The 26,151-nt window shown below is 45.3% G+C and overlaps 2 protein-coding genes across 4 annotated transcripts; one reads left to right on the forward strand and one right to left on the reverse strand.

The window, feature by feature from the left end:
* Nucleotides 1–345: 345 nt before the first annotated feature.
* Nucleotides 346–13,420, reverse strand: rpap1 (RNA polymerase II associated protein 1). The gene is made up of 25 exons (XM_029713852.1): nucleotides 13,318–13,420; nucleotides 12,634–12,808; nucleotides 12,200–12,348; nucleotides 12,005–12,097; nucleotides 11,666–11,849; nucleotides 11,277–11,441; nucleotides 10,966–11,181; nucleotides 10,274–10,389; nucleotides 10,072–10,170; nucleotides 9,885–9,986; nucleotides 9,639–9,806; nucleotides 9,363–9,542; nucleotides 9,073–9,207; nucleotides 8,774–8,944; nucleotides 8,431–8,588; nucleotides 7,468–7,638; nucleotides 7,134–7,329; nucleotides 6,007–6,116; nucleotides 5,616–5,811; nucleotides 5,245–5,382; nucleotides 4,690–4,832; nucleotides 1,466–2,237; nucleotides 1,092–1,268; nucleotides 820–876; nucleotides 346–695 (listed from the first exon to the last, which is right to left on the reverse strand). Exons 2-25 carry the CDS (start codon nucleotides 12,803–12,805, stop codon nucleotides 546–548), a joined length of 4,218 nt encoding a protein of 1,405 aa, XP_029569712.1. The 5' UTR covers nucleotides 12,806–12,808; nucleotides 13,318–13,420; the 3' UTR covers nucleotides 346–545.
* A 925-nt stretch (nucleotides 13,421–14,345) lies between these two features.
* LOC115162501 (transmembrane protein 151B) lies at nucleotides 14,346–24,881 on the forward strand. Of its 3 annotated transcripts, none has more exons than XM_029713853.1 (2): nucleotides 14,346–14,942; nucleotides 21,667–24,881. In XM_029713853.1, exons 1-2 carry the CDS (start codon nucleotides 14,826–14,828, stop codon nucleotides 23,239–23,241), a joined length of 1,692 nt encoding a protein of 563 aa, XP_029569713.1. In that variant the 5' UTR covers nucleotides 14,346–14,825; the 3' UTR covers nucleotides 23,242–24,881. The 3 variants fall into 3 exon arrangements, with proteins under 3 accessions (XP_029569713.1, XP_029569714.1, XP_029569715.1); XM_029713854.1 differs by having other exon boundaries at nucleotides 14,346–14,930; XM_029713855.1 differs by lacking the exon at nucleotides 14,346–14,942 and adding an exon at nucleotides 19,693–19,749.
* Nucleotides 24,882–26,151: the final 1,270 nt, after the last annotated feature.

Genomic DNA, 26,151 nt, shown 5'->3' on the forward strand with positions numbered 1-26,151 from the left:
TTCATAGAGATTATACAGATACCTTCGTTGACAGGATTTTTGTTGTTGTTGATGTAGTCGGCTATATTGTGGTAGGGTTATTCTCGGTCACGGCCCACCAGAAAGATTCACAACTCAGGGAGTCCAACCAATACACAGACTCCCGATGTTGCTTCCCAAAGCTATGCCGCAGGTAGCCTAGCGGTTGAGAGCGTTGGGGTCACTGGTTCAAATCCCCGAGCCAACTAGGTGAAAAATCTGCCGATGTGCCCTTGACCAAAGCGCTTAACTCGAATTGCTCCTGTAAGTCGCGTCTGCTAAATGACTTAAATGTAATAAAAGACAAATGAACTAATCCAACAGTGCTGAAGTTACATATACATACACAAAAACATCTTTATTCAAAATACAGTCGCAGTTTTGACAGACAATTCCAGGCACCTTTACAGCATTCTCTTTATCCTTACGCACTGTTTCCAGTAAAGCCCTCTTGGACCTGGTACCCTTGGCATGACCACGGCGCTCCAAATGAGAGCCACGATCTGTCCCCCCCTTCCTCTCTGTCCTCATTCCCCCTTGCTATCGCTCATCCCCTGGGTGCCCAGAACACTCTCCAGCCTGCGTTGCCGGATGGGAGGCAGCTGGTCGTAAGTGTTGAAGCCCAGCTCAGCGTCTTTCTGGGGCAGCCTAAACAGCAGCAGGTGGCTCCTCAACACCTAGACAGGATAGGACAGATGTTAGGGGAGAGGAGGAATGGCAGGAGGATAAGAAGGCTGTGGGGAAGGAGTCAGGAGCAGTGGAGAGATGGAAGACCCCGGGGGAAGGTGAGTAAGTGTGTACCTCATCAGTCAGGTAGTGAGTCTTCCTCAGGAGGCTGCGACGGGCTGTTTCCACCTGCTGGAGAGGGGGAGACAAAAGCCTTTCAGAGGGGCGCACAAAAGAAGACTACAAAAGTGTTCCTATTCAAAGTACAGATCCATTCCAAATCACCCTGAAATTGCATAACCCCGAAGAGCAGTGGGACCTTTCTATGAACTGCAAAGCCACCCAGTTGTCATCCGTGTCGCTCAACAACACTGATCCACACCCTGGGCCTGTGACGTGCTCTGTACCTGTGACGCTGCGTCCTGGGAAAAGATGAAGGTGTTAAGGTGGGACAGAGCCACCACGTAGAGCACAGGACACCAGCACAGCCTCAGTGTCCCTGTCACTAGTGCCCGGAAGTAGAGGCGGAGCAGAGGGAGAGAGTCCTCCGGGGGTGACGTGAACCTCTCCATAGGGATGGCCAGCTAGGAGGAACACAGAGAGAGGGGCTCATTTAGCCTCTCTTTATGTCTCATGTTTTAGACACATTGTCAAATGGCACAATGTTGCAGCAAGTGATAAAAGTCCCAAGACCTCCATCTACTGGCTGTCTACACAATAATGTACCCTGTGCTCTCTACCACAACATTCAATCCAGTGTGTTAACCAGCCTCCCTCTCACCTGTTCCAGTGTTACCCCTAGGGAGCGCAGCAGGCCCACGTGCTCCCCAAACAGAGTCAGCCTCATGGTGACACTGAAGCGCCTCTGCAGAGGCAGGAGGATGACGCAGCCAAACAGGGGGTCCCCAAATGACACCGCCTCAAATTGTCCCACCAGGGCAGAATAGAGGTCATTGAAGGAGGCCAGGCCTGTAGGAGGGGAGTTGAGGTCCAGAGCCTCCAGCTGAGAGGGCCTGGTGAGCAGCCTGAAGAGAGCCCAGGTCAGCCTCTGGACAGGCCTCTCCATGAAAAGATCACTGGAGCACAGGAAGATACAAGCCAGACGGGCCAGCTTGGCTACAGGCAGCACCACCCTGAGGGCATCCTCCCTCCAGACCTCCAGCAGCAGCAGCCACTGCAGGCAGTGTGTGACCGACTGCACTGCCCCCGCAGGGAGCGACTCCACCTGCAGGCCTCCTCCGTCCGGTGCACCCGCCCGCTCGTACAGGCTGACGAGTGGCAGGAAGGGCCAATCGGAGGGGAGGGAGGGTCCAGAAAGTTCTGGGAGCAGCTGGGTGTTGAGCCAGGGCGTTCGGCCCAGGTGGAAGTCCCTGGAGGAGAGGACAGAGGGCTCCATGTGGGCCAGGTGGGAGAGGTAACAGCCCCGGACAGAGGGCAGCTGGACACAGGCTTCCCTCAGCAGAGGACCCAGGGTCTGGAGGGGAGGGGAGGAGCGCTCCTGGAGCTGCAGCTCAGACATCTCTGCAGCCTCGGGCCCTCCAATCTGACCCTCTCTGGAAGACAGGGAGAATGGAATAGTTGAGCTATACAGCACTGAGTTCAAATACAATAGGGCCTTTACAAGAAGACTAATGAGGCAGGTTGGCAGTGGCATCAGAGGAATACCAGCTATAGAGCAGTGATCTAACTTAAAGTGAAAAGGTCAGGAGTTAGCTCCGGAGGCTACTATTTGGTGCAACCTCGATATAATGCGAGATGGCTTAGCATGACATAGCTTAATATCCTGTTGGAAAGGATTTATAGGCATAGTCCTCTCACTCAACAACACCGACAAAACACAAAAGAGAGATACCATGTGTTCTAAATAGCCCACATAGCAGAACTGGGTTCAATAGTAGGTATATTTATTTAGTAAGTATATTTATTTTCTATCATATACTTGAGCTGGGTGAACCCAGGTCTGTACATAACGCAGAAAAGTCCCATCCTGAGGGAAAAAAACGGTGCACTTTATGTGGACTTGAGATCAAAGCCCTTAGCCATGACCTTTTGAAAACCTGCTTCACATTTATTTCTAAAACAAATTAGATCCAGACAATGGAAATGTAAAAACAAAAACAGAATGTCAGAATTTGTTTAAAGAAGAAGAAAATGGTACGCTTAGCAGACCAGATGCTGTGTAAACATAAACCACTCTTTTGCATATGGTGCACAATGCCCACGGGCAGCCCACCACTGCCATAAACTACATACATTTGCAATGAATCAACAAGTTTTTTTTTTCTTCCTGTGTTGTGCCAACATTTCAAATTTGGGCATACGTTAATGCAACGCAAACCACCCTGGCTGAAGTACATCTCCTCTTTCAACAACAATGTATCTTCTGGCCCTGCACCTCAACACAACAAATATTTCACTACATTGGAATTCCAGAGTTAAAGTTCTGTTTTATGAAACTTAATTGGAGGAGAACTCCTTTTGGGTTGGCAATGCTGCTGTGAGGAGAGACCACCATGTATGTACAGTGAGGGAAAAAAGTATTTGATCCCCTGCTGATTTTGTACGTTTGCCCACTGACAAAGAAATGATCAGTCTATAATGTTAATGGTAGGTTTATTTGAACAGTGAGAGACAGAATAACAAAAAAAAATCGAGAAAAACCAATGTCAAAAATGTTATAAATTGATTTGCATTTTAATGAGGGAAATAAGTATTTGACCCCTCTGCAAAACATGACTTAGTACTTGGTGGCAAAACCCTTGTTGGCAATCACAGAGGTCAGAAGTTTCTTGTAGTTGGCCACCAGGTTTGCACACATCTCAGGGGGGATTTTGTCCCACTCCTCTTTGCAGATCTTCTCCAAGTCATTAAGGTTGAGGCTGACGTTTGGCAACTCGAACCTTCAGCTCCCTCCACAGATTTTCTATGGGATTAAGGTCTGGAGACTGGCTAGGCCACTCCAGGACCTTAATGTGCTTCTTCTTGAGCCACTCCTTTGTTGCCTTGGCCGTGTGTTTTGGGTCATTGTCATGCTGGAATACCCATCCACGACCCATTTTCAATGCCCTGGCTGAGGGAAGGAGGTTCTCACCCAAGATTTGACGGTACATGGCCCCGTCCATTGTCCCTTTGATGCGGTGAAGTTGTCCTGTCCCCTTAGCAGAAAAACACCCCCAAAGCATAATGTTTCCACCTCCATGTTTGACGGTGGGGATGGTGTTCTTGGGGTCATAGGCAGCATTCCTCCTCCTCCAAACACGGCGAGTTGAGTTGATGCCAAAGAGCTCCATTTTGGTCTCATCTGACCACAACACTTTCATCCAGTTGTCCTCTGAATCATTCAGATGTTCATTGGCAAACTTCAGATGGGCATGTATATGTGCTTTCTTGAGCAGGGGGACCTTGCGGGCGCTGCAGAATTTCAGTCCTTCACGGCGTAGTGTGTTACCAATTGTTTTCTTGGTGACTAAGGTCCCAGCTGCCTTGAGATCATTGACAGGATCCTCCCGTGTAGTTCTGGGCTGATTCCTCACCGTTCTCATGATCATTGCAACTCCACGAGGTGAGATCATGCATGGAGCCCCAGGCCGAGGGAGATTGACAGTTCTTTAGTGTTTCTTCCATTTGCGAATAATCGCACCAACTGTTGTCACCTTCTCACCAAGCTACTTGGCGATGGTCTTGTAGCCCATTCCAGCCTTGTGTAGGTCTACAATCTTGTCCCTGACATCCTTGGAGAGCTCTTTGGTCTTGGCCATGGTGGAGAGTTTGGAATATGATTGATTGATTGCTTCTGTGGACAGGTGTCTTTTATACAGGTAACAAGCTGAGATTAGGAGCACTCCCTTTAAGAGTATATCATGTCTGTATGAAATGTGATATTGCTTGAAAAAAGGAATTATAAAAGAAGCTTCATTGCCTCTAGGAAGACTTCTACCTCTAGTCTAATGTCTTCGAAACCTATGACATATTGAATAATGGAGACAGTATAACTAAAAGACTCACGGTATGAAGTCTTTGTTGAAGACCATGGTGGCCATGAGTTCATGGGCCAGGTATTCACTGCCAGGTAATAGCCAGGGAAGCATTACCAGAGACACGTGGTGAAACAGGGCAGCATGCTTGGCCACCTCTGGGTCAGTTGGAACCTGGAAGCATCGAGTACAAAACGGTAACTCATCCAAAATGTCCAAATCACACAAAGATGATCATGGCAAACTATCTGTATCTGAAATATTTAACGGAGGAACTTGTCAAGTGACAACCAACGGAGACATCAGATGCATAAACATGTACATATGCACCTCTTAACAGAATCACTGGTCTGAGATACAAAGTGACTCAATGACAACACAAGATGAGCCTACTGGGCGATGATAAACAGCATGACTCTGAATGACTATATGGGTACCAGTCTGTTTGGCTAACATTCCACTCCTTGTAGTCCGGGTCAAATGCCAAAAGTGATGTTTAGCATGGCAGGAGTGGAATGATAGCTAAACAGACTGGTACCCAGACTAGCCTAAGACTGAGTGATGGAAGTTGGGCTCTATACACTACCAGTCTACAGGCCAGCCTCAGCAGCAGGTAGAGCAGGTGGTGTTCATGACGCAGGACCCAGTGAGACAGGGTGGGCTTGGCTTGGGCACAGCCACGCAGGTATCCTAGCACAGCCTCAATGAGTAGGAGGGACCTGAACTGAACCGAGAGAGAGAACATAGGAGAGAGATTAGTCCTAGGCCCACTAGCCCACTGTAAGGTATGAAGACAAAGACATGAATGTGAATTGTTTGTTACACATCTCAAAATCTACCACTAGATGGTGGCAGATATTCATTCCGTTCCACGCAGAACCACACCAACACTTGTGGTTCACACCGGACAGATAAAAGTCACATTTAGAGAGTAACTACAGCTTCATAAGGACGTACTTTGCGGACCAGGCCTCTGTGGATGCTGGTGAGGGTGTCCAGGAGGTAGCACAGGGAGGTAATGAGGGGGAAGGGGGAGTTGGGTCCAGGCACACCCCCAGCAGACGTCCACCCGGCGCAGTGCAGACCAGGCAGACTGGGGATGGTCTCAGGGCCGGGGCAGCAGGACTGAGGGTTACACACTGCCGAACTACACCTGGGAACACAACACAGATAGATCACAACAGAGAGACTATACACTCCCAGAGTATCATCCTACAGCACTGGATCAGGGGCTAGACAGAAAAAGCCCAACCACACAGAAAGAGCAACATCCCATCCATTAAGCTCTGCAGTAAGGGAGTAAATCACCATAGATGTAGCTCCATGCTTCTAAGTAGATGGGACTCACTTGAGGTTGTTAATCAGGCTGTGAACAGCCTCATGGGACAGCAGAGGGAGAAGAACCTCTGAGGTCAGCATCTCCAGCTCCTGCAGACACTCCACTGGATTGAACGAGCTCTGAAAGGGTTGGCACACCAGATTAGTGAAGATGAGTAAAAGAAATGATTTTGCCAATGATTTTCTCTATTTTTGCTGTAGACTTGCTTGTGTGTTTTGGATCATTGTCTTGCTGCGTGACCCAGCTTCGCTTCAGCTCATGGATGGACGGGCTGACATTCCCTGATACATAGCAGTTTCTTTAATGATGGCAAGTCGTCCAAGTCCTGAGGCAGCAAAGTATTTTTGACCGTTGGTATGAGGTTCTTACTGTGGAATACAGTGTTTGGTTTTCGACAGACAACGGGACCCACGTCGTCCAAAAAGTAGACTTAAGTTTGCCAAAATGCACCTTTCTGTATCAGAGAATTTTAAAAGGGGAATGTCAGGCCATCCATCCGTGTGCTGAAGCACAGCTGGGTCATGCAGCAAGACAATAATCTAAAACAAACAAGCATGTCTATATCAGAATGGCTGAAAAGCAAGACATTTCACGTTTTTGAATGGCCTAGTCAAAGTCCAGACCTAAATCCGATTGAGATGTGGCAGGACCTGAAACGAGCAGTTCATGCTTGAAAGCCTACAAATGTTTCCAAGTTAAAGCAGTTCTGCATGGAAGAGATGGACAAAATTCCTCCACAGCGATGTGAGAGACTGATAGACAACTACAGGAAGCGTTTGGTTGCAGTAATTGCAGCTCAAGGTGGGACAACCGGTTATTGAGTGTAAGGGGACAATTACTTTCTCACAAGGGGAATTGGGTATTGCAAAACTTTGTTTATTAAATAAATTAAATAAGTATCAAATTGTGTTATTTGTTCACTCAGGTTCCCTTTAATATTAGGTTTTGGTTGAAGATCTGAAAACAGAACATCAGAAAGGGGGCAAATATTTTATCACAGCACTGTAGTGGAAGCCTATTTCCAATCTGTACTGATGAAGGACGACGAGGGCAGGCAGTTAGGACTATTTAGATACAATTCTGGTCTGATCTTTTAATTCCCTTGTTGAGTACTGCTATAGTTTTTATACAGTCACCTGGATGGAGAGCTGGAAGTAGAAGGCCCCCATGTAGACAAGGTAGGCCGGCACCAGTCTCAGGGTGCTCTCCCTCTGGACTGGTTCCCCTAGGGTTCTCACACAGCCCTTCAGCAGCCCCAGCATTGTGGGCTGCAGACCTGTCACATGACCCCACGTCACCAGGGGCGGGGGAGGACACTCGGCCCCCTGGGAACTGTAGTGAAAGTAGAGGTTTGGCACTGTTGAATCCAATGGCTATCAACACAAAGCAGCACATTATGGAGTCACATGAAACACGACAAAGCTGCAGGAGTGAACGTAGTCAGTAGTAGAGATCCAGAGTGTGTGTTACCTGACCAGGCCAGCCTGCAGCTCCTGATGGCAGCCAGCGGTGTGTGTGACTTGTGTGAGCAGAGTGAGGAGGGCCTGGAGCCTGTGGAGCTCCAGGGGCAACAGGGGGTCTGAGGGGCGCCAGGGCCGGTGGGCAGACTGCAACACTCTCACCAGGATGGGGTACAGGTCCCTGGTAATGGTAGAGGGAAGAAGATGTTCTGCTGTACTATTCACCCTGAGGGACAGACTTGTTTTTGACGCAGCTTTTCCTGCCGTGTATAATCTAACACCAAGCGATTTATACCCATCTGATCTAGGTTGTCTGTGGTATTAAGCAATACCTTTGAACATGAAATTAGGAGGAATACTATTTTATTTAACACAGGGTGTCCAGATGGCTTATTACAGCCCCACCATCACCCAGGAGCCTAGAGATAGACACTGAGTGTACAAAACATTAGGAACACTTACTCTTTCCATGACATAGACTGACCAGGTGAAAGCTATGAACCTTTATCGATGTCACTTGTTAAATCCACTTCCATTAGTGTAGATGAAGGGGAGGAGACAGGTCAAAGAAAGATGTTTAAGCCTTGAGACATGGATTGTGTGTGTGTGCCATTCAGAGGGTGAATAGGCAAGACAAAATGTGTCAGTACGTTTGAACAGGGTATGGTAGTAGGTGCCAGGCGCACCGGTGTGTGTCAAGAACTGCAACGCTGCTGTTTTTTTCACGTTCCAACAGTTTCCTGTGTGTATCAAGAATGGTCCACCACTCAAAAGGACAACCAGTCAACTTGACACAACTGTGGGAAGCATTGAAGTAAACTTTGGCCAGCATCCCTGTGAAACGCTTTCGACACTCTGAGTTCATGCCCTGACGAATTGAGGCTGTTCTGAGGGGGTGCAACTCAATATTGGGAAGGTGTTCCTAATGTTTTGTACACTCAGTATAGGTGACGCTTGAAGACCAGTGACTCACGTGTACAGGTTACAGGCCTGTCCGTAGCTGGCTGCAACGGCCCACAGCCGGTAGGCCTCAGTGCTGACCCTCAAGGCCTCCTCTGGCTCCAGCAGCAGCTCGCTGGGCTCTGGGGCAAGCAGACGAGACAGACGCTCCCGCGCACCTAGAGAGTTCAGCTGGGGAACACAGTCAGGGTGACTTCATTCTGCTAGTCTATTAGACAAGATCATATATCACATCAAGATCATAAAACACTTATGCATCACTCCATCATATTGAAGTTACCCAACAGAAGGCTAAGTGTAGCATTACTACATGAGGTAAGCTGGCAGTTGGGTTTGAAAACTCTCTCCAAACTTACCAGCCTGGCACAGGCGTGCCTGCCAGTGGTGGCCAGGACGCGTAGCAGCTTCATGGCATTGGCCACGGGCAGTCCGTATGCAGACTGGGGCGTGGGTGAGGCGGGCACTGTCCAGGAGCAGGGCAGGAACTCTAACATAACAGTCTCCATCAGACGAGGGCAGTCCAAGACCTGCAGTGACAGTCCAGATAGTAGTCATACTACAAATGTTAACTCATGTCAAGAGGCTTATAGCTTATAAAACCAGAGAGCGGCAGAGATATGCCAGAGGGAATTGTGGGCAGTATAGTTGATGTTACCTGAGTGGCTGCAGAGGAGGAGTGTCTGGCGATTCGGATCAGGACTCCCAGCACGTCCTGGACCACCCTGGGTGACGGGCGGATCACCTCGAGGATGTAGCGGAGCCTAGGAAGCAACTTCATCCTCAGTAAACCCTGAGACAGAGAACCAACACAGCCGACAGCTTGACACAATGCATTTATCCCTAGCACTACTCCACAGGGTGGAGAGACATTGAGGTGCACAGAGCAAGCGATAGTGGAAAGATAAAGGAGTGTTGGGATGATTAATCAGTCTGCTCTCTAGTCACCTTAACGACATCCTTCCTGGCCACGTCATGATCAGTCTTCTTCTCTTCCTTCTCTTGAGCCGTCTCTCTCATGACCTCGGGCAGCCCCTCGTCTTCCTCATCCTCCTCTTCCTGAGCAGTGGGCAGTAGAGGAAAAGAGGCCAGCCCATGGAACCATGAGAGAGTGCTGTCCAGACAATCCTGAAACAAGACAGGGACAAAGATTTAAAAAAATGTTTTACCATGGTACACTCTAGTGGTGATGATACAAAGTACACTGTACGCAAGGTCTCTTACTTCGTCGTCTGAGGACACCAGGAGGGCTCGGAGTGCGTGCACGGCGGCGGACATCACTCCCTCCACATTATCGTCCAGTGAGAAGCGCAGCAGGAAGAGAAGGCCAGCATCCAGCAGAGTGGACACCACACTGCCCCTGAGAGCGGCTGCAAACTCGCCAGCCCGCGCCTACAGGAACACCGATCTCCAATGTTAAAGCAGATTCAACTGTCTTTTGATGTGATCGAACTGATTGACAGGCAGTACCTTGGTGAGGATGTGGGCCAGAGTGTTGAGGGCCAGGCTCCGCTGCTGGATCACCTGACTACGAGAGAGAAGGAAGAGCTCCTGCAGGGAGTAACCAGCCAGCTGAGGGAGACAGAGAGAAGACATCAACAGGCATATTCTCTGGAAAAACTACCAGGAGATGTGTATGTTAGTGCACTATGCTGACCTCAGGCTCCTCTCCGTGGTGGTGAAGACCAAGGTGGGTGGGCAGGTCCTCTGTAGGCGGGATCAGGGTTCCGGCAAAGTCAAAGCGAGCCTGCATGGCCTGTCAGCACAGAGACACAGTGATAGTCACTAGATGAGACACACACACACACAAGCTCCTCGCATCTCTTGACAAAGTCTTCCGTGTAAACAGTAGTTAGCACCTGCTTGGTTCCTTTCCGTCTGGGGGCAGGCAGGTCCCTGATCCATTCCAGTTTCTCTGGCTCCAGCTTGTCCATGTGCACCCACTCCTTCTGAGGCTTGACTGGCAGGTCCTCCTCTGGAGAGATACATGGTGGTAATGCATCATTACTACGATATTTAGCACTATTTTGTAAAGCACGTCATGGGCTAAATATCCAAAATGATCTAGATCTGAATCTAATCCATGTTTTGGGGTAACTCGAATGCATCTAGAGTTACTCTAGCACCTCAGTAGTACATTTCTCTCCTATCAGTGTAATGGATAATAAAAGCTTGTAATGCTGGCATTGCGGTCTGAAAACAATCCAAAATACTGTAGGCACACACTGTGGTCCAGAAACGGACAATCATTCTTCCTCTATGTACAGTATGTATTGGGCTTTCCCCCATGATCTCCATTACACAAAGTGAATCTGAATTTGGCCGGCTTCCTTCTAATCAGGCAGATTTAAATCAGTTTTCAGCCCTGGTATTCTAGTCACGGAGCTCGAAGGCGTCTTTTCTCTGCAATACGAAATGACTTGTGCAATTAGTTGAAAGGAGAGGGGAAACAGTTGGCAGACATCCAGGTGTGCTAGGACTGACAGTGCAGAGTCAGGCTCTCTCGCTAATTCGTAATGGAGTTACAGCACATTTCTAAAATGTCTTCTACCTTTCATTGGCGGTTGGGGGGTTGGTTCTTCCTCATCTTCCTCTCTCTCCATCTCTACCTCCAGAGGATTCTGCTCTGGCTTCTTGGCGCCTATCATAACGGTTTCTTGTAGACGCTGTTCCCTGCGTCTCTCATCCTGGGAGTTGGAAGGCTGTGGGGCAGAGGCTAGGGCTCCCTGTGCCTTACGAGACCTCACAAAGTCAACAAGTCTGGGATCTGAGAGGTACACAATATGATTGAAGGTTTAAAAGGCTCACATCATAGCCTTACCAAACAGAGCACACAATCCTCAAATAGCAACATGTGCCTACCTAGCTGACCCAGCAGCCTTTTCTGCTCCTCCAGGATTTCGCCCTTAGACATGGCCTGTAGTTTGCCCTGGTTCTCCTGATGGATCTTCAGTGTTTCTACTGTACTGTCTGACCCACCAAGCCCCTGGCCAGACACCAGCCTGGGGCCAGCCATTGCACTGAATCCTGGGAGAAAAAGAGAGACATGAGCAAGTTTTCCCAACTGAACAGTTTAGTATTGGCTGGCTTGTCTTGCAAGTGGGACAGTACAAAAACAAACAGGACATCCCATTCAGTGCAAGCCAAGTTGGGCCTTCAGAGTAGACATCAAAGTACGAATTATTGTCTGCCAGGAATACATTCTTCCCTTTCAACTTTATGAAATGAATTACTGGAACTCTGGTACTTACTGTCAAGTCTAGAGGGTGGTTGATCCATCTCCATGGTGGACTCTGGAGAGAGGTTCAGCACCTTGGGTCCAGATGTTTGACCCCTGGATTCTGGTGCAAAGTATAAAGGGGTCTTTCCCTCTTTTAGTCTCTGTGCTGCAATCTGTCGGGCAAAAATGCTCCTCTTTTCACCAGCAGCTGGAACCTAGTGAAACATAACATAGTTTAGAGGAATAGTTTGTGTGTGTATCCATAACTTGTGAAGCACCATTCTGGATTAATTGTACCACATATAGTATGAAGTAAATTCTGTAGTAATGAATTGATCCTCATAACAAAACTGAGCAATTGATCACCTACCATGCTCTCCATCTCAGGCCGGTGTGATACTTTAGGAAAAGCAAGGCCTGTGAATGCTGGTAAGGACACTGGTGTAGTGCTAGTGTCCCTTTCCTAAGGGAAGAGAAGCGAGAGTGTAGGAGTTGTTGTTGAGACACAAACATAACTGTGTGTGGCTCTGCTGAGCAGGAGATAGATGGCGAGAGTATCACTCACAATGATCTTGGAGAGAACAGCACTGATGTGCGTGTCATGTCTGTCCAACCTCTCCTCTGGGTCCTCATCCTCGAAGCGAACACGCTCGACTTTGAGGCGAGACTTTTTGGAAGGTGCAGGAGTCAGAGTGGGGAGCTCATCTGGAAGATCTAAAAAAAGAGATGCACAGCATCATATTATTAACAATCAGAAAACCTAAAGTTGTGTTTGACCTCCCCGCTACACACAATCAACTATCTTACAAAAAGGTGTATGATAGACTGTTACTATGGCTGCGTTTACAGAGACAGCCCAATTCTGTTATTTTTTTGTTGACCAATCAGACCAACTCTGAAAAAGATCTGATGTAAAAATATCTTATGTGATTGGTCAAAAGACCAATTAGTGGAAAAAAGTTCAGCGATGGGCTGCCTGTGTAAACACAGCCTATGAACCTTGGATTGTGACCACATCTCTCTGGTCTCCTTGAGCCCCCTCGGAGTCTCCTGATCTCTTGTCCGGCCGTCGGACCACATTGACAGTGGACGGGGTCCCCGAGGCAAGAAACCTCTCCTGCTCTTGTAGGAGGTCAGCCTCCGAGTCAGTGGGCTTGGGACGCCGTATCATCCCCTTACAGATAAAGGAACATCTTAGACAGAAGGATTTGACTATCTGTAAACATAGTGAGGTATCACACAATACGGTGTATGGCTATTTATTACTTTGTTTAAGTACAGGGCTGTGATAATATACTATTACCACATCAGAAAATAACCTTTTAACTAAGCTTTCAACCAATCACATTCTCCTCGTCTCTCACCTAATGGTACACCATATCATGTCAACACCTCTCCTGCAATTTGAATGTTAACTAGCTTTGCTAGCTGTTCAAGAACATTGTAATTTACAGGCACTGATCCAGCAGCTAATAAACAGAGATAGTGCCTTGAAAACCTAGCTAATAGTGATCATGCCATGTTCATGATCGCAAAGTGCTTAGCTAGCTAGCCAAAGTAGCTAGTTGGCGTTAGCTTGCTGGTTAGCTACAGCCGGAGCATTTCCTGCTTTATTATATGGGACCGTTGCAATGCCATACATTTAAAAAACGACATGTATTTCAATGTATTTGTTGAATTCACCTTCAGTAAGATATCCTCTGAGTTATAATTCACAGAAAACTGTACACAACGTGAGTGCAAAACTCATCCACTAACAAGGGGGCGGTTACTTCCTGTGAAAGTTTTTGTTTTTACTTCCTGTGAAAGTGTAACGCCCACAAATCCGACTTCAAAATAAAAGTAATTAGAAAGTCCACCACAAATGCACTAGAATGGAGTAATAACGCAGCTAGAACAATGAGACAGATTTTTCACCGGATGTATAAATGTGAAGCATCGGTTGACGTTTCTACTCACTACCAAATATGGTGATGAGAGGAAGCCCAGTGGTCGACAGTGGGAGAATATGGATTTTGGCCGACATTCTACTAATCTTCTCATCGAAGAAACATTTGATCTCAATACAGTTCTGTTTCCAAAACAAACAGTTGTTAGTTGGACTAAGTTTTGTAAACTTTTCCCTTTGTCAACGTTTTTAAATATTGCGTTCTTTAGAAGGTATTCAGTGGCGAATTGAGTTGTTGCACATGCGCACTTCAAAGTTGGCGTTCCCCCTAACGGAAATATGCAAATATATATTAGAACGCGCCAATAGGATCACGCTAGCTCGTGCTTGTCTCTGCCCACCTCTTTCAAATCAAAATCACATCTCATTTTATTGGTCACATACACATTTTTCGCAGATGTTATTGCGGGTGGAGCAAAATGCTTGTGTTCCTAGCTCCGACAGTGCAGTAGTTATCTAGCATCCTTGCTTGTTCTGCCCAGTCATTAGCGCACATTGGAAACGACAGGCTGTGGTCTATCTTGGGTACCCAAGATAGGTATTTTGGGGGGAAATAACATAAAAAACTGTTAATATGATAACAACGGATGTGGATAGTTGTGTACCTATAGCAGGCTAGGGTATTATAAATATTAGGAATATGCTACTTTCATGGATATGATGATGAATGTAGGAATAATGATGAGGATGAATCAGTTTGTTAGGTCACAACGTAGGCTACATTAGAAGTCATACATTTATTTTCTATGGCTGCAGACGACAACTGGTGCCTAGAATTGCTCCAAGCCTTGCCTACTTCATGTAAAGTAGTGTGGTGATTGAATAGTCTCATCTTCTTATTTAATTGGGAAACTGATGCTGAACACGCACATCGTTGGAAGCTGTTGAAAAAAATGATGCTTGTAAAAAGCGAATGACATCACTTTCTCTGTGCAAGGTAGCCTACAGTCGACTATTTTGTCATTCATTTTTTATATCTGTTTATTGCGCACGCATGCGCTTCAACCTGCGGCATTTCGGTGTTTCACTTATCTATTTTTTTCTCTGCTCTTGAATGTATCGGCAAGCCTCTGCGGTCAAATCGTCCCCGCCCCCCGGGTTCAAGAGATTGGAGCTCCTAAAAGCGGGATCCCCATTCGCCTTGGCTCCAGACCAGATGATCTGAAGCTCTGTTGGGGACCAGAAAAGAAAGGGGTAGCCTACTGGAAGCTTTGACTTGATTCTGCCATGTCCAGACAGCAGCATGTTCTCTCCCGATTTGGAAACGGATACCACTGCGGAAGACACAGCGCCCAACACCCCCAATGATGGAGAGGATGCACCGGCCAGCATTGATGTACTGGAGGAGGTGAGCGCTAGGGTACGCGGTTGAACGTAGATTACATAATAGTAATGACAGCATCATCCTGAGAATGCGCATAATGATGTATTTTTTATGAATTAAAAGTATATGATACATAGCCTTCTAGCCTACTGTATATATTTGGTGGAAAGGCAACTTATTTATTGGTGCAAACAAGTGCAGCCCGCAGCCTTATAAGAAAAGGCACACAATCAATAGGCCCTACCTGTGGACCTATATCATACTGATTGTTGCTATTCATGGGTAACTTGGGGGGGAATGTCTATTTTCTGACAGAAGTTTGATCAGATTTAGATATGACTATCCTGAGACACCTTCTTAAGGGAAAAAAGTGGGCAGAATCTTTGGGGACGTTTTCCCCCATATCGGGCAAGCCCCTCTCTATGGGGAAAAAATGGCCCCTGAAGATTGTGTTCAAATCCATTTATATGTTTTTTTAGTAATTGATTCTTAAAAGCTAAAGTCTAGGTATATTATTTCAATCAAGTAATGGAACAAAATGGGGGGGGGGGGGGGGGACAAAACTGGGGAGGCAAACATACCCACTTAAAATTGTACTACTTTATTAAAAACCAATTAAAGTTTCTCTCTAACCAAGTGGATTATTTGTATTCAGGCTCCCCTACTGGTACAGTGTATTCGGAAAGTATTTATACCCCTTGACTTTTTCCACATTTTGTTACGTTACAGCCTTATTCTAAAATGTATTACTTTTCCCCCTCAATCTACACACAATACCCTATAATGACAAAGCAAAAACAGGTTTTTAGATTTTTTTGCAAATGTATTAAAAATGAAAAACTTAAATATCACTTCTACATACGTATTCAGACCCATTACGCAGTACTTTGTTGAAGCACCTTCGGCAGCGATTAAAGCCTCGAGTCTTCTTCGGTATGATGCTACAAGCTTGGCACACCTGTATTTGCAGATTTTCTCCCATTCTTCTTTGCAGATCCTCTCAAATTCTGTCAGGTTGGATGGGGAGTGTCGCTGCACAGCTATTTTCAGGTATTTCCAGAGATGTTCGATCAGGTTCATGTCCGGGCTCTGGCTGGGCCACTCAGGACATTCAGAGACTTGTCTCGAAGCCATTCCTGCATTGTCCTGGCTGTGTGCTTAGGGTCGTTGTCCTGTTGGAAGGTGAACCTTCACCCCCCAGTCTGTGGTCTCTAGCGCTCTGGAACAGGTGTTCATCAAGGATCTCTCAGTACTTTCCTCCTTTCATTTTTCCCTCAATCCTGACTAGTTTCCCAGTCCGTGCCACTGAAAAACATCCCCACAGCATGATGATGTCATTACCATGCTTCACCGTAGGGATGGTGCCAGGTTTCCTCCAGACGTGATGCTTGGCATTGAGGCCAAAGAGTTCAATCTTGGTTTCATCAGACCAGAGAATCTTGTTTCTCATGGTCTGAGAGTCCTTTAGGTGCCTTTTGGCAAACTCCAAGCGGGTTGTGCATGTGCCTTTTACTGAGGAGTGGCTGGCCACTCTACCATAAAGGCCTGATTGGTGGAGTATTGGTCCCGTGTGGCTCAGTTGGTAGAGCATGGTGTTTGCATAGCCAGGGTTGTGGGTTCGATTCCCACGGGGGACCAGTACAGAGAAAGAAATGTATGAAATGTATGCATTCACTACTGTAAGTCGCTCTGGATAAGAGCGTCTGCTAAATGACTAAAATGTAAATGGAGTTCTGCAGAGATGGTTGCCCTTCTGGAAGGTTCTCCCATTTCCACAGAGAAACTCTAGAGCTCTGTCAGAGTGAGCATCAGGTTCTGGGTCAGGGAGGTGACCAAGGCCCTTCTCCCCTGATTGCTCAGTTTGGCTGGGTGGCCAACTCGAGAAAGAGTCTTGGTGGTTCCAAACTTCTTCCATTTAAGAATGATGGAGGCCACTGTGTTCTTGGGGACCTTCAATGTTGCAGAATTATTTTGGTACCCTTCCCCAGATCTGTGCCTCGCCACAATCCCGTCTCAGAGTTCTACGGACAATTCCTTCGACCTCAAGGCTTGGTTTTTGCTTGCACTGTCAACTGTGGGACCTTATATCGACAGGTGTATGCCTTTCCAAATCATGTCAAATCAATTGAATTTACCACAGGTGGACCACAATCAAGATGTAGAAACATCTCAAGGATGATCAATGTAAACAGGATGCACCTAGGCTCGATTTAGAGTCTCAAAAGCAAAGGGTCTGAATACGTATGTAAATAATGTGTTTTTTTTATATACATTTGCAGAAAATTCTAAAAACCTGTTTTTGCTTTGTCATTATGGGGTATTGAGTGTAGATTGATACAGTGAGGGAAAAAAGTATTTGATCCCCTGCTGATTTTGTATGTTTGCCCACTTACAAAGAAATGATCAGTCTATAATTTTAATGGTAGGTTTATTTGAACAGTGAGGGACAGAATAACAACAAAAAAATCCAGAAAAACCCATGTCAAAAATGTTATAAAATGATTAGCATTTTAATGAGGGAAATAAGTATTTGACCCCTCTGCAAAACATGACTTAGTACTTGGTGGCAAAACCCTTGTTGGCAATCACAGAGGTTGCACACATCTCAGGAGGGATTTTGTCCCACTCCTCTTTGCAGATCTTCTCCAAGTCATTAAGGTTTCAAGGCTGACGTTTGGCAACTCGAACCTTCAGCTCCCTCCACAGATTTTCTATGAGATTAAGGTCTGGAGACTGGCTAGGCCACTCCAGGACCTTAATGTGCTTCTTCTTGAGCCACTCCTTTGTTGCCTTGGCTGTGTGTTTTGGGTCATTGTCATGCTGGAATACCCATCCACAAGCCATTTTCAGCCCTGGCTGAGGGAAGGAGGTTCTCACCCAAGATTTGACGATAGATGGCCCTGTCCATCGTCCCTTTGATGCGGTGAAGTTGTCCTGTCCCCTTAGCAGAAAAACACCCCCAAAGCATAATGTTTCCACCTCCATGTTTGACAGTGGGGATGGTGTTTTTGGGGTCATAGGCAGCTTTCCTCCTCCCCCAAACACGGCGAGTTGAGTTGATGCCAAAGAGCTCCATTTTGGTCTCATCTGACCACAACACTTTCATCCAGTTGTCCTCTGAATCATTCAGATGTTCATTGGCAAACTTCAGACGGGCATGTATATGTGCTTTCTTGAGCAAGGGGACCTTGCGGGTGCTGCAGGATTCCAGTCCTTCACGGCGTAGTGTGTTACCAATTGTTTTCTTGGTGACTAAGGTCCCAGCTGCCTTGAGATCATTGACAAGATCCTCCCGTGTAGTTCTGGGCTGATTCCTCACCGTTCTCATGATCATTGCAACTCCACGAGGTGAGATCTTGCATGGAGCCCCAGGCTGAGGGAGATTGACAGTTCTTTTGTGTTTCTTCCATTTGCGAATAATCGCACCAACTGTTGTCACCTTCTCACCAAGCTGCTTGGCGATGGTCTTGTAGCCCATTCCAGCCTTGTGTAGGTCAACAATCTTGTCCCTGACATCCTTGGAGAGCTCTTTGGTCTTGGCCGTGGTGGAGAGTTTGGAATCTGATTGATTGCTTCTGTGGACAGGTGTCTTTTATACAGGTAACAAACTGAGATTAGGAGCACTCCCTTAAAGAGTGCGCTCCTAATCTCAGCTCGTTACCTGTATAAAAGACACCTGAGAGCCAGAAATCTTTCTGATTGAGAGGGGGTCAAATACTTATTTCCCTCATTAAAATGTGTCCTGGCTAAATTCCTGGCTAAATTCCCAATCTGGCACTTATACCATCACGGCTGTCTAATCATCCCCAGCTTACAATTGGCTCATTCATCCCCCTCCTCTCCCCTGTAACTATTCCCCAGGTCGTTGCTGTAAATGAGAATGTGTTCTCAGTCAACTTACCTGGTAAAATAACGGTAAAATAAAAAATAAAATAAAAAATGCAAATCAATTTTTAACATTTTTGACATGCGTTTTTCTAGATTTTGTTGTTGTTATTCTGTTTCTCACTGTTCAAATAAACCTAACATTAAAATTATAGACTGATCATTTCTTTGTCAGTGGGCAAACATACAAAATCAGCAGGGGATCAATACTTTTTTCCCTCACTGTAAGTAAAACATTACATTTAATCCCTTTTAGAAAAAGTCTGTAACGTAACAAAATGGAAGAAGTGAAGCGGTATGAATGATTTCCGAATGCACTGTATAATGAAGTTTGTAGCTCTAACTTCATTAGATTATTTATATACAGTACCAGTCAAAAGTTTGGACACACCTACTCATTCCAGAGTTTTTCTTTATTTTTACTATTTTCTACATTGTAGAATAATAGTGAAGACATCAAAACTATGAAATAACACATATGGAATCATGTAGTAACCAAAAAAGTGTTAAACAACTTTTTGTTACGTTACAGCCTTATTCGAAAATTAATTAAATAAAACAAATTCCTCAGCAATCTCACACAATACCCCATAATGGTTTTTAGAAATTTTTGAAAATGTATTAAAAATAAAAACAGATACCTTATTTACAGAGCATGGATATGCGAGGCACAATACAGTAATTCTGAGAAGCTGGATTTTGTAACCTGTAGTTAATGATGTGTACTCTGAATGCTGGAGTTTTACCTCCTGTCTGTCAGGCTATAATTACACAAATTCCATCTGGGGAATTGGATGTGTGCAGCCTACCGTGAAATATAATTTCTAGGAGAGACCATGAAATGACAGGTTTTTTTTTGGTGATACATTTTTTTATTGTGAGATTTGCTGTTTTTTTCCCCAGAGGTCCTGACCCATGATGCTGTGTTGCCCTGTATGAGGATGCTCCAAAGTCAATGGTATTTTTGACTTTTGACTTGTGTCAATGCCTGGTTACATGTTCCGTCTGAGTCGGCCCTTTCTGTCAGCCTCAGCATTGCTGACTGAACTCTCCCTTTATCACATATCAGTTAATTCAATGTTTCTCGCATGAAGCAACACTAATTCTTATTGGTGAAAAGACCATGACACTTCCACTATGTGGTCAGTTGATCTTCATGGGTGAACGGCTGTTATACACCTGAAAAGACCTGAATTAGCTGAAAACATGGTGAAACAGTCAACATTTATTCTTCTTACAACAAGACAAAGTAGAAATACAGTATGTAGGTTTACCCTGCCTATTTGAAATGTTTTATGTCCAGTTGACTTAGGTCTGGGACACTATACTTATTGTACTGGGGAAAAAATAGAGCACCTCTGGGACAATGCCTCTGCTGAAGAGGATACATTTCATTGGCAGTCAGAATTGCAAATGTGAGCAATTTTGAAGATGCCAGGACAGACTGGGGTAGCTGCAATGAGCTCTTCACTTGACACTCAGCAGATATACTGTATAGGGTACGAAGAATGTGTAATCCAATTACCTGTGTGTTTGATTCTGTTGTGGTCAAGTTAAGTAGAGAAAGTCAATGTTCATTTTAGCAGCAGAGGTCACTGGGGGATTGAGGATATGCATGCCCTGATGGAAATGGTGCATGCCTACTTACTGTAACCCATGCAAAGATGGTTGAAAGGTTAGCAGTAACATAGTGGTGAGGAAGGATTTGGGTGGAATGTTAGAGTTGTACCTAACGTTATTTGCAGTTGTTTCCAGTGGTGTAAAGTACTTAAGTAAAAAATACTTTAAAGTACTACTTAAGTAGTTTTTGGGGGTATATGTACTTTAATTTACTATTTATATTTTGGGCAACTTTTACTTCACTACATTCCTAAAGAAAATAATGTACTTTTTGCTCCCTACATTTTCCATGACATCCAAAAGTACTCGTTACATTTTGAATGATTAACAGGATAGGAAAATTGTCTGATTCACACGCTTCTCAAGAGAACATCCCTGGTCATCCCCACTGCCTCTGATCTGGTGGATTTGCTAAACATAAATGCATCTTTTGTAAATTATGTCTGAGTGTTGGGGTGTGCCCCTGGCTATCCGTACATTTTAAAAACAAAAATGAGTAATTTGAAATGATTTATACTTTTGATACTTAAGTATATTTAGAAGCAAATACTTTTTGACTTTTACTGAAGTAGTATTTTACTGGGTGACTTCCACTTTTACTTGAATAACTTTCTATTAAGGTATCTGTACTTATGACAATTGGGTAATTTTTCCACCACTGGCTGTTTCCATTGCACAAAGTAGCCTTAAATGAAATTAAAGCAAGCTACTGTACATGGTATCGCTTCAACTTCATTTACTGTACTTGAAGTTTCAAAAAGCTCAGCACGTCACAGCTCTGCTATATTAATTAGCCTTTTGCCGACAGCAATATTGGAGCACTGCATTTTTTTAGGCTCATTGGTGTGTACTCACTTTTCATCATGTTTTACCATTCTCTTTCATATGGTACAGTAGATCTATTATTCATGTGACACTGTTGCTTTCTGACCCGTTTAAAACCTTTCAACCTGTATAGGTAAATCAAATAGCCTACATTGTGATCCAGCTCTCCTTAAACACAGAAATATAGACGAACTGATCAGACATGGCATCGCAAGAAAGAAGCAACATAAAGAAATTGTTGTACTTTTATTAGAGATTCCCTAGGGAATTCTGGAAGTTCTTCAAAACACTGTTCTCCTTTTAGTAACTCTGCTAAAAGCTATTTAAATGCAGCCATTTGTCATCCACAACTATCTTTTTAAAGTTAAAGTATTGTATGTAAGCTTTTCTCTCGCTCTCTCCCTTTTCACTCCTCTCTCTTTCCCTGCAGCAGCGGCCTGTGAAGCAGTCCCTGAGTGCCTGTATGTGTCGAGAGTCCCACTGGCGCTGCCTTCTCCTCTCCCTACTCATGTACAGCTGCCTTGGCACTGTGGCTTGGTGCCAGCTCACCCGAGTCACAAAGCTCAGCTTCGACTCATCCGTCACCTCCCTGACAGCCTCCATTTCCTCACTCAGAGAGGTTGGCATGGGAGGCCGCTCTATGATTTACCACGACAGCCCCTGCTCTGACGGCTACGTGTACATCCCTCTGGCCTTCCTGTTCATGCTCTATGTCGTCTACCTGGTAGAGTGTTGGCACTGCCAGGCTTGCAGTGAGCTACAGTGTAAGGCTGATGTGGATAGCGTATATGAGCGGGTATTGCGGATGCGACAGGCTCGTCCGTGTGTTTGGTGGAAGGCCATAAGTTACCATTTTGTTCGGAGGACCAGACAGGTGACCCGCTACCGGAACGGGGATGCCTACACCACCACCCAGGTCTACCACGAGCGGGTCAACACAAACGTGAGGGAGGGAGAGTTTGACTACAGTCGCTGTGGTATGCGGGACGTCTCACGGGATCTACGTGGACTGGAGAGCCACCCGGCGACAAGACTTCGTTTCACCAAGTGCTTCAGTTTCGCTGGGGCCGGACCAGAAAATAATTACCTCAACCAACGTGCCAGGTTCTTCTCAGAGATTGAGGGTTTGGATGACTATATGGAGGCTCGGGAAGGGATGCAACTGAAAAACGTGGACTTTAAAGAGCACCTGATAGCCTACGTGGACCCTGACCGGTTGCCCTGGTATACTTCTCAGGTGGCGTTCTGGTTCACTGCTCTGCTCATGCTGTCCTGGCCCCTGAGGGTGCTTATAGAGTACCGTACAGCCTTTGTGCACTACCATGTTGAGAAGCTCTTTGGGCTGGAGTACAGCCACAGCAGCCCCTCTCCAACAGAGGAGGAGGTTCCCATCAGGAGTGGTCTCCCTCGGGTAGATACCGTGGACAGCACTGAGCTGGAGTGGCACATCCGCTCCAACCACCAGTTGATCCCCAGCTACTCAGAAGCCATGCTGATGAACATGGGGGCTTCGGATTCTGGTACAGCTGATGACACCAGGTCCTCTAACTGCTTCCTGCTAGACAGCCACCCAGCCCAGAGCTATAGCACGCTGGTGCAGGACTGTGAGCACTGCCGCCAGCATCAGGGAGAGGTTGGACAGAGGCGGGCCACCACCAGCTCCAGCTGTTCCTCCATCTTCTCCCATCATGCCTTTCACTCCCGCCTCTCCCTGGACACCTCACACTTCTCACTGTGCCGGATGTACGGCTCTCGGCGCACCGTAGGCCTGTGGAGGAGCCGCAGCAGCACACTGACTGACCGCTGCTGCGTGGATGAGCAGTGTTGCCGTTCCTACTCCAGCCAGCTGGCTCTCAACGAGAGCCCGCCCACCTACCGGGACGCACGCTTCTTCCCCGTCCTCATTGTGCACCGACCCGAGGGCTGCGGTAGTGGTGACTCCACCACAGAGGTGCGGCGCTATTATGTCCGCCGGGGGTCCTGCTGCCTGGAGACCTCACTCTGAGGGACCAAGAGACATTTGACTGATTCAGTAACAATATATTCCAAATGAGAAGTTATGAGAGTCCAAGAGCATACAAAGACTGTTCTGTTGACAGCACTGAAATTGTGTTACTCACTGGCTCTGTGCTGTATGCTCAGATTCATATAAAGGCTGCATAGTTCTCAGTCTCTTGTGCACGTTGGATCTGTATTGGTATTATCTCCTGCTGCAGACATGATTGTGAGTCAAACTAAAAGAGCTGGATTTGAATGTTTGATTCAGCGATGACCAGCTCTCAGTGCGGTGCATATGGCATTATGTCATCGTGAAAAGTTCCCCTTTTCTGTTTAAAAAAAAGGACATTTGTATTGTCTTCTTCTTGATGGGCCACATGTTTATTACTGTTACCCTGTTTAGTCATCATTGCCAATTTGAAAATGCCTTCATTGACACATTCTAAGTGTGTTTTCACACTTGGTCCCTTTCAGCCAATTTTTGGGAACTCAGTGCGGTTCGCTTAATTTTTTTGTGCAGTGTGAACTCTCCAAAGGAACTCAGAACCCTCAAAAGAGTCCCCGAAGTGAACCGAACTGAGACCATCTCGAGAGATTCCCTTTTTTAGGGCAATGTGAACACAAACTCCCCAGGTTCGCTTGTCATTATTCACGCACCACGCACCACACACTAGACCACTGCAACACCATTTCCCCTGACATAACCCCTCACATTGGTGCCACAAAAGAGAGATGATGTGCAGGTTTGTGGAAAACAATGTGTGCTGTTTTTGGATATTGATTAGCGATTGTCAGGGATGTACAGACATTCCAAAATATGTGTGGAGTTTTTAGTTCAGATTATTTGTTTGCAATTTGTGATCTATAGGCTAAGAGAGAGTTGTTTATTCCATTGTGAGGTTTGAACAGTATGAGAAGGCAACAACATATTTGGTGAGAATCACAACATAGGAGCTAGAATTGATTATGGACCCAAAAAGAGTAGTAGCCTTGGGTGTTCAATTTTCAATTACAGCCTTATCTCCAGTTATTCTTCTGCTATTTATTATGTTACCAATAATATGAACATGTTAATACCTTCTGATTATTATTATTAATGTCTCATCTTTTAACTAAATGAAATATATTAGTAAGTAGATGTGACTAGCTGTCCAATAACATTGATGGAATGGCTTGTCCTGCACTTTGTAAAAACCCAGAGTGCATTGAGTGAATGTTGAAAAAAGATTTTGGTTCCTTTCTCAGCAATGTGAAAGCAATGATGACTCGGACCACAAAATAGGGGAAGTGAACTGCCAAAGTGTTGAGTCCTCATTTAAAGGCAAGGGCAATGTGAATACAAAGATAACTGAGTTCTTTAGATTTTTTTTTTTTTTTACCCTAGAGTTCACTTTAAAGAGGACTGAGATTGGTTATTTTCAAGACTTTCAAACTGCCTGATCTACATTGAATAGAATATTGAAAAGTTATGTTTTCTTTGCTTTTGAATGTTTCTAATGGAACAAACTTTATCTGTGTCAAGTAAGTGAAAGTAGCATACTATGTACACTACCATCCAAAAGATTGGGGTCACTTAGAAATGTCCTTGTTTTCGAAAGAAAAGCTTATTTTTTTTGTCCCTTAAAATAACATCAAATTGATCAGAAATACAGTGTAGACATTGTTAATGTTGTAAATGACTATTGTAGCTGGAAACGGCAGATTTTATAGGGAATATCTACATAGGCGTACAGAGGCCCATTATCAGCAACCATCACTCCTGTGGCACGTTGTGTTAGTTAATCCAAGTTTATCATTTTAAAACTACAATTGATCATTAGAAAACCCCTTTGCAATTATGTTAGCACAGCTGAAAACTGTTGTGTCTGATTTAAAGAAGCAATAAAACTGGCCTTCTTTAGACTAATTGAGTATCTGGAGCATCAGCATTTGTGGGTTCGATTACAGGCTCAAAATGGCCAGAAACAAATAACTTTCTTCTGAAACTCGTCAGTCTATTCTTGTTCTGAGAAATGAAGGCTATTCCATGCGAGAAATTGCCAAGAAACTGAAGATATCGTTCAACGCTGTGTGCTACTCCCTTCACAGAACAGCGCAAACTGTCTCTAACCAGAATAGAAAGAGGAGTGGGAGGCCCCTGTGCACAACTGAGCTAGAGGACAAGTACATTAGAGTGTCTAGTTTGAGAAACAGACCGCTCACAAGTCCTCAACTGGCAGCTTCATTAAATAGTACCTCCCATTTCAAAAACAAGGACATTTCTAAGTGACCCCAAACTTTTGAAAGGTAGTGTAGGTTACTGTATTACATAGTGGTACAGTAGTAATTATTGTGCCTTGAGGGCAGTATTGATGCGTATCTTTAAAATATACAGTTGAAGTCGGAAGTTTACATACACTTAGGTTGGGGTCATCTAAACTCTTTTTTTTCAACCGCTCTACAAATTTCTTGTTAACAAACTATAGTTTTGGCAAGTTGGTTAGGACATCTACTTTGTGCATGACACAAGTAATTTTTCCAACGATTGTTTACAGACGATTATTTCACTTATAATTCACAGTATCACAATTCCAGTGGGTCAGAAGTTTACATATACCATGTTGACTGTGCCTTTAAACAGCTTGGAAAATTCCTGAAATTTTGTCATGGCTTTAGAAGCTTCTTATAGGCTAATTGACATCATGAGTCAATTGGAGGTGTACCTGTGGATGTATTTCAAGGCCTACCTTCAAAGTCAGTGCCTCTTCGCTTGACATGGGAAAACCAATAGAAATCAGCCAAGACCTCAGAAAAAAAATTGTAGACCTTCACATGTCTGGTTCATCTTTGGGAGCAATTTCCAAATGCCTGAAGGTACCACGCTCATCTGTATAAACAATAGTACGCATGTATAAACACCATGGGACCACGCAGCCGT

The sequence above is a fragment of the Salmo trutta genome, chromosome 25 (genome assembly GCF_901001165.1).
Source record: "Salmo trutta chromosome 25, fSalTru1.1, whole genome shotgun sequence".
Taxonomy (NCBI): Eukaryota; Metazoa; Chordata; class Actinopteri; order Salmoniformes; family Salmonidae; genus Salmo; species Salmo trutta.

What these genes read in the sequence shown, in the direction of transcription:
- rpap1 (XM_029713852.1), bottom strand. Translation starts at nt 12,805, where the DNA reads ATGATACGGCGTCCCAAGCCCACTGACTCGGAGGCTGACCTCCTACAA. An exon ending in GGCCTGAGATGGAGAGCATG is followed by an intron (nt 11,850 to 12,004) that starts GTAGGTGATCAA and finishes ATGTTTCACTAG; the next exon opens with GTTCCAGCTGCTGGTGAAAA. An exon ending in ACCACGGAGAGGAGCCTGAG is followed by an intron (nt 9,987 to 10,071) that starts GTCAGCATAGTG and finishes TGTCTCCCTCAG; the next exon opens with CTGGCTGGTTACTCCCTGCA.
- LOC115162501 (XM_029713853.1), top strand. Translation starts at nt 14,826, where the DNA reads ATGTTCTCTCCCGATTTGGAAACGGATACCACTGCGGAAGACACAGCG. An exon ending in TGGAGGAGGTGAGCGCTAGG is followed by an intron (nt 14,943 to 21,666) that starts GTACGCGGTTGA and finishes CTTTCCCTGCAG; the next exon opens with CAGCGGCCTGTGAAGCAGTC.